Source organism: Zea mays, chromosome 3, assembly GCF_902167145.1.
Source record: "Zea mays cultivar B73 chromosome 3, Zm-B73-REFERENCE-NAM-5.0, whole genome shotgun sequence".
In the NCBI taxonomy this organism is placed as follows: Eukaryota; Viridiplantae; Streptophyta; class Magnoliopsida; order Poales; family Poaceae; genus Zea; species Zea mays.
Window position 1 is genome coordinate 221,601,772 of NC_050098.1, and position 10,343 is coordinate 221,612,114.

Consider the following 10,343-nt stretch of genomic DNA (forward strand, 5'->3'; position numbering starts at 1 on the left):
AACCCTAGCCTCACCTTGTTATACCTGCATTAATTTTTCCCCCACTTGTTGAGCCCCGACCATAAGTGAGCTCACCCTTGCTAATATTTTGATTAGAGGGTGATGCTGGAGACTTTGATGGAGATTTTATCGACAACGATGAATTCTAAATCTAACGATGCGCCGGTCATCTTCCTGTGGGAGATTGCCCCTGCTATTTATTTCTGCTTTACTTTGATGTGATACTTATTCAAGATACAATGATGCAGATGATGTAATAAAGTATTATACTCTCTCTTTACGCCTTTATTGCATTATCTTTTGATATATTACACTTGTGACGTCAACATATGTGTGAAAATGGATCCTGGCACACATATGATATGCGCTCGGTTCTACCCCCTAGAACCGGGTGTGACACTCACCTTGGTACTGTTTAAGGGTCCGATCAACCCGAGGCGACAAACAGAACACGCCATGTGGGTAAAGATGTACAACCTCTGCATAGTGTAAAACTGGTATATCTACTTACGGTCATGAGCGGCTCAGACCCTCACATGAGTAACTTGTGGAAATTAAACTTAATTTATCATTTTCATTGCACTTTGGGATTTATTATTAATTGTGATCTCTTATTTAATTGGGTTGTTATACACTTATACTTAGTAATTGCTAATAAAACTTGACCAATTTACTAAAAGCAATGCTTAGCCTTAACTATTATTTGTTGATCAACCTTACACTTCAAGAGCCCCCACACTTGTTGAGTGATGAACATCTATGAGCACACCCTTGCAATAACCCCCTTCCCATAGGTACCACCGGAGAAGGACTACAAAACGACGAGTTAGACGAGATCTAGGTATCGTCTCTCAATCAACTGTTGGCGTCGAGGAATACTCTTAGTTCGATTTATTTATTATCAACTATTTTGTAACATATTTTCGTTATATTATAAAGGTTATGACATTCCCCTCTATACACTAAGTCATTATATGTTTTGACCTCGTTTGACACACATATGAGAAGCAATGCTCAGCCTTAAACATTATTTATTGATCGACCTTACACTTTAAATGAGCCCCCACCATAAGCGAGCTCATACACATTATTCTCCACACTTGTTGAGTGATGAACATCTGTAAACTTACCGTTGCAATAACCCCCCAGGTGAAGAGCAGGTACCATCGGAGGAGGACTACTACGAGTTCAACTAGATCTAGGTATCGTCTCCCAGCCAGCTATTGGCGCTGAGGAATAATCTTAGTTCAATTTATTTATTATCAGTTATTTTGTAAGACATTTTTGTTATATAATAAAGGTTATGACATTCGTCTCTATAAACAAAGTCATTATATGTGTTGATCTCATTTGACGCACATAAGAGACACACCCGAGTTTACCCTTAAAACCGGGCGTGACAATGTCCCTAAATTCATCATTGCCTATTTGAATATAAACATTAAAATCAAGAGCTAAAACAATACTAATTTGAAACAAAAAAGAATATCAAACTTTAGATACTATACTATCTTAGCCAAAAAGTTAAGAAAGGTATAAGTTGAGATACTTTTTTTTAGCTTGCTCGGCGACTGTCTTCTTTCAACGAGTGATGTGACACTATCTAAAAATATCTTTTTTTAGCTCGCTCGGTCACTCGTCTTCTTTCAACTATCCGAAAATGCTATGTTGTGTGCCACTTTGTTTCATGTTAGGCTTAAGTGTTTTCTCATAGCTCATCTAGAAGGTAACAACTCACATAACTAACCGTAGAACATGGTGTTTTATATGAGTAGAGATGACCTTCCACCACAATCAAAGATGCAACGGGTAGTCAAGCAACTAGAGAGCACGAAGAGAAATTGACTAACCAAGCTTCAAAAGCGACCAGTAGACCAACAACCAGACGTCCAAAGAACAACAATGCCCCCGCCCAGCAGATGGTCCATTTTAGAAATAACCCGCCGTAAGTGCACTGCCACCGAAATTACTTAGCCAAAAGAGGCAAATGCAATGGTTGTGATAAAAGGACATGCTTTTAGTCTAGTGTACTGTCAAGAAATACCCTAACTATCAGGAGAAGAGAGCTGATTTGCTGTCCTACGATCACCAGTCACTGACTTATCATTGCTACGCCTACTTCTTTCCAGCGCGGGGTTTTCCTTTCACGTCAGAATCCTATGAACCAAGACAATGACAATATGAGGAATTGTTAGACAGAACAGACAAAAGGATAGCAAACGTCATCCAAGAATACAGGCCGTGTAATTTTCGAAAATTACATATTCTACAGCTATCCTCTCTTACATCTAGCTATAAACACCTAAACTCAAGAGATTGGCCAACGAAAACCTCTAACCATTCAAAAGCACTATCTAAACAAAATCAAATGAATATAAAACGTATAATGCTATACAGGGCATTTAGTAAAATCAAACCTGTGCACTATGTAGAAATATATTTGTCTTTGCAGTAGAAGGATTATGCTTCTCAGCACCTTTGCTCCAATCATAACATACCTAAACAAATGAGAGCATCAGCAAATTTGGATTTCTAGTCCGCCTGTCTCAGCAAGAGGAACTAAACTATAAAACTAAAGCATAAAAACTGATTAAATTTTCGGACTAAGGCCATCTCCAGCAGGCCATGTAAAGGGTCGTACAAATTATTGTTTTGCAATGTATATCACACTGTTTGCAGAGTAAAGTTTAAAATAGAAAGTGAGATAGAGAGTGGGACATGGAGTCTGCTGGAGATAGTCTAATAACAGCGGTGTAGAAACCTCTCCAACTTGCACACCAATAGTAGAGTGGTTCAACATAAAACTATTGTATTTACAATAACCGTCCGTCCTCTCTTATTTTTAATATATAGCAGGGAGCTCTCCTGCCGGTTCATTTTAAAAAATATATACCCCTCCATTCCAAATTATAAGTTATTTTGGCTTTTCCTAGGTACATCTAGAAAATGTCAGAATAATTTACAATTTAAAATGGAGGGAGTATTTTATATTACCAAGAGGTCAGCCTATTTTGTAGGATTAAGCAATCAGGACACAAATCATTCAGCGGTACATTAGGACACAAATCATTCAGCGGTACATGGGGTGACAATGAGCTCTAAATTTTACACTATAAGATTTAAGAATCGGAACAGATTAGGATCGGACCATATTTCTATTCATTTTTTACTAAAATTTATTTAGGGCCCTTTTGTGAAGAATCATTTGGATCGTGATCTATTACCACCCCTAGCGGTACAGCACTACCATAAGACTGGGAATGCAGAAGAGTTCATTACATATAGGAACATGAGAAAATTGTATTGTTATATATACCTTCATCTTAGCTACTCCTGATTATAATTCTACCTATATAACAGAAAAATACCAAAAAAGCAACTAGACATATATGATAAGTTATCTTCGCTCAGTCTACAGATGCTGACAACAACAAATGACCTACCGCGTAAGCAAATATAGAGCCATCATGATTGAATGCGCTGCATGTGATGGGGGATGGACACCTATTATAAGCCTGTAAAATAAAATGGCACATCAGAGGTATATCTTTAAACAAATGCATAAAAATTTCCTTAAGAAGGTTCCAAATTGTTTGTCAATATCAATTAAGCACACGTTTTCCCTCTAAATGACATCACTGCGATACAAACACCAGATGCATTTGTTTAAAGTGTGCTTAATTGACATCAGAGGTACATCTTTAAACAAATGCATTCTAGGATAATAGTTAATTGACTAAAAGGAGTAGCTCAGAAACAACAGACACATTGAGTGATTGTCACTATATTATTATTTACCTATTCAATTTCATAAAACGAGTTTACATAATAAAGTTATATGTTAAAATTAAGGGAAACACAACCTTCAGCCTTTGCTTACTGTCCTTATCCCAAAAGTTGAAACTTCCATCAGAGCCTGTAGTAGCGAATGTACCATGCACCTGGGTAGAATGTTATCATAACAATTAGAATTGCCTTGAATGGACAATGAAGTAGTCGTTAACTAATCTTCAGCTGTTTAGCGAGTATTCAGTAATTAGTTTAAATGGACATCAAGGAATTGTGAAGTTTCCACCCACAAAACTTTATTCAATATGATAGAGAGATTAAAAACCATTTGAATAACATATTATAGAAGGAAGATCTTACAGGATGAAAGTTCAACGAGCTAATAGCGTATATATCATTGCCATCGCGGTGACACTTGAATGTAAAGTTTTTTCCTTGCTGAGACTCTTCCACATGATGAACACCAACTCGTCCTTCTATAGACCCAATCTTCAAATCAAAACAAGTAAAGTGTCAATCAGATGTGAAAGATATTTTAAAAAGTAGTCGGCCATTTTCCTCCTGCCACAAATCACTGTTCCAGGCACTTTGGAGAACAATACCAGATTAAAACAGTAAAGATGACAATAACATCAGGCACAGACAAACAAGAACAAGAATAATGTATAGATCACAGAGTTAATAATCTATATTTATGGCAGACACATTAGGAGGAATTGTTTCAAAAAGGATTTGAAAGACCATACTGATGAGAAATTAAATGAATTTCCAATGGCCCTTGTGTTAAACAATTCTAAAGGGTGCACATAAATACCTCTTTGCACCACTATTTAAAAAGAAAGCAATGACATGGCAATAGTGACCTTCCACTCTAGGATTGCATGATAAAAAATATCAACACAGGAGTCACCATAAAAAAGTAGGTATGATGCTTATAATGGTAACATGTAGCTTGTTTTACAGAACAGCCACAATACACCGTTCAATACTTACATCCTTAAGAATATAGTAATTCTTTACAACACCGTTCTATCATGTTTCCAAAAAAATAGAAACAATATACTATGATATTATGAGATTTGATCAAAGCCCACTAGCTTTTATTTTGTTTATCTTGTGCTTTCATTTTCTCAACCATATTGCATTGATGTACACAGAAAAGCAAATGTAGAAATTACCAAAAAACCTTGTTGATCAGGAAATGCAGCAAGACACCTTGTCTGGAGCTTCAAAGGTGACGTAATCCTCTTGAATTCAGCCTTTTATAAGATTAGAGAATGTCAAAAGTGCAAATATGATCCATATGTGCATATGTAAAATATTTTAGTGGATAAACCTGCATACTTCACTTGCATGAAATAAGGCAATAGCAGTGTATTACTTGTTTATCTTTGCCAACAGAAAAATGAAAAGGTATCATTTTGTATCATCATCATAGTTGTTAAGACGGTAAGGCGAGGTAAGACGAGCGACCCCCCTTTTCACCTTTTAAGCGATAAGGCGTAAGGCGAGGCAACGCCTTACCAATATATAAAAAATAGGCAATAAAAATAGAATATATAGGAATATAGTCTCAATAGATATGGATAATAGTATTAAAGTAGCAAATAGGAGTGCAAGTTCAACATAAACCAACATCATAGACATAAAGTTCAACATAAGTAATAGATAATAGTAGTAGTAGTCTAGTAGAGTAGATAACACTCTCATCTCTTAAACCTCAATGGCTCAATCTCAAAGGTCATCATCAAACTCATCATGGGGTGTAGGATCCTCTTCATCATCTTCCACCTCGTTTGCCTCATCACTATCACTCATACCAATGTCATCTTGTGGATCCACCACTTCATTGCTTGAATCATTTCCATCATCCTCCTCACCTTGATCATCTTCATGTGTCCTCATTGTATTACGCCTTTGGTAAGTGTTTGAATACATACGAGCTTGTCTTGGAAAGTTGCGGACTCGAAGGGACTCAGATGCTCCAATGGCTTCATCAACTTGTTCCCATGTCAAGTTATGCTCATCACCATCCCTACCAGCGTGTACAACCAATAAGTGTACCTACTCATTGTCCCAATCAAAATCGTCAAGCACTAATGGGTCATAACTTGTGCCACCTGTCTCCCTCCAAAACAATGTCGGAATTCGATCCATGAGAATCTTGCATGCAGCCTTATAATTGGCGCCATTGTCTGTCAATACTTGAACCACTTTGTCTATACCAATATTATCAATCCTCTTCTCAAGCAAATCATCAAGCATAGTAGCTCTACGTGCTTCACTTGAAGCATCAACATACTCTAAGAAGTAAGTCCCCTCAGGACTGTTCACAAGAAAGTTGATCAAGTGATGTCCCCTCCTATCAGTCCATCCATCTGACATAAGTGTGCAACCATAAGTCTTCCAAGCTAACTCGTGATGAGCTCTCAAGTTAGTTACATCTTTGACACATTCCGCAAGTAAAGGCTCTTTAACCTCATGAATACTAGGAGGAACATATCCAGTACCATATTGAGCAGTGCCATCACAAGCAATGTGAAACTGCCTAGAATTAATGGCGTTAAAAGGTACACCACACTCATAGAACCACATAGCCCATTGCTTGTTGACATAATCTCTATCAGCATTAGACTTAGTGCATGCTTCCATGGTGGTTTGGTGGTGTGACCCTGAGGAAAGCCTCTCATCCACAACTTGTTCAGGAGTTCTTCGAAGCATGGTTGCAAATTTCCCTTTTTCTTTTTCCTTGTTTGATGTATGTGGTTGTGCAGCTGTTCTAAACTGAAATGCAGTTCTCTTCCTTTTCGCAGCTGTCCCTGGTGGAATCCTCTTCGCCTTGCTGCCCCTGACCATCATGATCATCATCATCAAGGAAAATAGGCCTAGACCTCTTGTTCTTATCCAAATATGCCTTCATTTCTTTTCTAATCTCAGTTGTAGTCTTAGAACACATTAATGTGTCCGCATAACCACCGGCAAGATGTTCTTTTAAACTCTTGATTCCTCCCATTGTCACAGTCTTGCAAAGGTTGCATGTGACCTTATCTCGATTCCCAATCTGTGTCCAATATCCATAGTTCCATCCAGGATCATTAGACTTTGCTCTGCAATTTGGATCTGCCATAGAGTCAGAGTCCGGAGCAGAGCCTGCGCTCTCCATCACTGACCTACAAAGGTAATTGGGAACAACTGAGAACTGAATAGAGAGGAACAGCTGCACAGCAGAGAGCGGATCAGCCGAGAGGGGGAGGGGGAGCTCGCCGCCGAGGGGGAGAGGAGCTCGCCGCGGAAGGGGGATGGGGCGGAGCCTCAACAGGAAGCAGGGGAAGGGGGCCGCCGCCGTCGCCTGGACCTGAAGCCCCACGTCCTTCTCTGGTACGTAGATGTGGACAGCGAATAGCGCAGCGAACAGAAGGGTTTGGGGAGTGAAAAATCTACAATCCGGTCCAAGCCGTCTGTAGGGCGACGCCTTGTCTTCCTATGAGACGCTAGGGCGACGCCCTAAACCCTAAGGTGGCGCCTTAGCCAAGAAAGTAAGGCGACCAGGATGCCTTGGGCCTGAGCCTCGCCTTAGCGCTTAGGCGACGGCTTGATAACTATGATCATCATGCCTCTAAAAAATAAAAACATAACACATTTGTGATTGAAAAATCAACTAAGATTGTTACTGTTCTGTTTTGCAATAAAAAAATTCAGCAACCAATTGGCAGACTATTTTCTTCCACAGTTTCATATACTCTGTTCCAAATTATGTTATTTCGGCTTTTCTAGGTACATATAGGGGGTGTTTGGTTTGAGAAATCACTTCATCCAAGATGAGGTGGTGCATCATGAGTCCATTCCTCAAATTTGATGGGATGACCAAAATGACTTGTAATTTGAAATGGAGAGAGTACACAATTGAATTGACTGAAAAATAAAATGGATTGAGGCACTAAATGGAAGTCCAAATGTTGCAACTGATATCTTCTGACAAGGGCAAAACTATACTAATGAATTGGACTCAACGTAATACCATATATTCAGAATATCATACAGTTTAAAGTCAAAATTCTCAAGAACAAGTCCTGAGCTATAATTATGTTCTCACATATCAGTAACCCTATAAATCAGTATTCATGAAACAAGGCCTGGTAACATATTTGATCAGGCTAGAAGTTTTAAATCCAATTATTGCATAACCAGAATACAAACTCAAACATCTAGAGGACCACAGAGGAGAAGAGAGCAATATTACCTGTGGATTCTGCAGATTGAAGACTATTACGTTGCGATCAGCAGTGCCAACCACCATGAGAGGATAACAAAGCGATAGAGCATAGCAACGCTCAGGAAGTTGCTGAACATGCACTGGTTGGGGTTGCCTAATGTCCCAGTACCTTAGCAAATAGAAAAATGGTTGACAAAATGAGGATAACCATTATGATAATGACAGACTGACAATTATGTTCTTTGCATTTGTAATTATGTAAGCATTACAATAACAAACTGCTGACCTACAACTAGTGATAAGCCATAATGTTAAGGTTCTGTGCAAAGTATCTATGAAGAAATTGCATTAGTGCTCCCCCGTTATTATGCAGTACATCACCATTCACCAGCAATAAAACATTGGACAGGAATGGATGTCAATGCACAAGTTAATTGTAGAGGAATATCAAATTTCAATAAAATGTGGGTGAATCTAGTGTGTTTTGTCGAATTTTCGGCACCTCAAAGTCTTGTCCCAGCTCCCACTGACAAGAAGATTCATCTGTGGCACCCAAGCGAGTTCTTTAATAGGTGCCTCATGGCCTGAGAAAACCGTGGGCTGGGCACCTGAGAGCAGGGGCCACATTTTAACCTGCTTATCACAGCCTCCTGAGAAAACAGTCAACCCATCATCCTTCCAAGCCGAGCACAGCACCTGCACGAAACAAAACCAGCCTGTGAGTCGCATACAGAGGGCCTAGAACAAAGACATCTAGATCCATAATCAGCTAATATGAGCAAATGCTAAGACGAATCACTTCTGGGTGAAAAAAGTGCTAAGACAATCACAATACCGGTTGATCGTGCGAAATGGAGGCCTTCGCTTGGCAGGCCCCACCAGCCATGACCTCCCAGCACCGAACCTGCGTCCATGTCCCAACACCAGAGGGGCCAGCAGCATTTAATAACTAATAATAAGTAGATTTCCGCATATACAAGCTTCTGAGTTCTGACAACGGCAGCGACCTCACCTGGTTGTCCCATGAGGTGGCAACGAGGTGGTTCGCCTTGGGGCTGAAGCTGAGGCTGGACACCGAGTCCCCAGGCGCCGGAGTCACCTGTAACAGACAACGGAAACACCACCCAGTCAAATCGAACCCTGGGTTTTTTTTCACCCGGCAAGGCGGCCGCAGAAGCGCGCGCACGGACCTCGAAGGATTTGTTGGGATTATGGTTGGCGGCGCTGGCGCCGGCGGGATTGAAGCTCGCCATTGCAGTGGGCGGGTGGGGTGGCGTTCGACGAATTTGGGAGCGGAGAGGGGAGACGGGGAGGGGAGGTCGCGGGGATTTCGGAGGTTTTGGGGGAGGGTTTTTGGTTTTTAAACAGCGGCCAGCAGCGGAGTCGCGTGAGATTGACGTCCCGCGCGGCTGCGTCAGCCCGCGGGTCAAAATGATTCACGGCGGCACGTCGCGTGGGATGGACGCTTTGTGTGTGAAGCGTGGTTGGGCTTCCGCGGGCCTTTATTTATAAATATAAATGTTAGTGTAACAGAAAATAGACATTAAGATTGTCTTCAACAGAATACTTTATATACTTCTCTATCTAAAATATAGAGAAGAGTCTTCTTTATAGTCGGTATCCTCTAAATCTTTTTTTAGATAACACTCTTTCATCATTTATATAGAGACTATTTTCTCCTTTCTATTTTTTTTATATTTTAGACCACAAATAAACAAAGGGAAATTTGGATCCATACCATTAAAAGATCACCACTTTGGATCCATACCATTACTATCTCACTTACATGTGGGTCCACATGAGTCAATGACATGTGGGGTCCATGGTATATATCTAAAGTTTGGATCTTTTAATGGTATAGATCCAATTGTTCCATAAACAAAACTAAAATATAGATAAGATATTTGATGGAAAGATAAATATGTACGTATAGAAAAATGAAACAAATTATGTCTATAGTATAAAATTTTTACTTATAGAAAATGATATATAAAGGATGTGTAATGAGATATAGATGAGAAATTCATTTAAAGGATTCTATAAAGATATAGGAGGGATTTAGAGGACCTCGCTAGGTTGTCTACAGTAAATCGTGTGTATGATTGTACAAAACATTGTTTTACACGGTAAACTGTACTATTTATAGAGTGAAGTTTGAAATAAAAGATATGATGGGGGATAGAATTGGTAATCTGCCGAAGATAATCTAATATTCCATAAATCTTCAGGAACCATTTACAATTAATAACGGAGGTCATAGTTCTTCTAACCGTCGTAGATTAAAAAATAAAATGCAAATGAGTAAATATGAGATATTAGTCGTTATTTTTATAATAATAAT

At 39.4% G+C, this 10,343-nt stretch overlaps 1 protein-coding gene across 1 annotated transcript; it reads right to left on the reverse strand.

The window, feature by feature from the left end:
• Positions 1-1,894: 1,894 nt before the first annotated feature.
• LOC100286267 (rae1-like protein) lies at positions 1,895-9,335 on the reverse strand. Its single transcript, NM_001159154.1, has 11 exons — positions 9,193-9,335; positions 9,015-9,101; positions 8,838-8,906; positions 8,505-8,698; positions 8,030-8,171; positions 4,968-5,048; positions 4,150-4,278; positions 3,864-3,941; positions 3,444-3,515; positions 2,418-2,498; positions 1,895-2,157 (listed from the first exon to the last, which is right to left on the reverse strand). Exons 1-11 carry the CDS (start codon positions 9,253-9,255, stop codon positions 2,116-2,118), a joined length of 1,038 nt encoding a protein of 345 aa, NP_001152626.1. The 5' UTR covers positions 9,256-9,335; the 3' UTR covers positions 1,895-2,115.
• Between the last annotated feature and the right edge of the window lie 1,008 nt (positions 9,336-10,343).

Excerpts from the sequence above, each read along its gene's own strand:
- LOC100286267 (NM_001159154.1), bottom strand. The coding sequence starts at position 9,255 with ATGGCGAGCTTCAATCCCGCCGGCGCCAGCGCCGCCAACCATAATCCC. Across the intron at positions 9,102-9,192 it reads ATCCCAACAAATCCTTCGAG|GTGACTCCGGCGCCTGGGGA; the intron begins GTCCGTGCGCGC and ends TGTCTGTTACAG. Across the intron at positions 4,279-4,967 it reads CTGATCAACAAGGTTTTTTG|ATTGGGTCTATAGAAGGACG; the intron begins GTAATTTCTACA and ends TTTGATTTGAAG.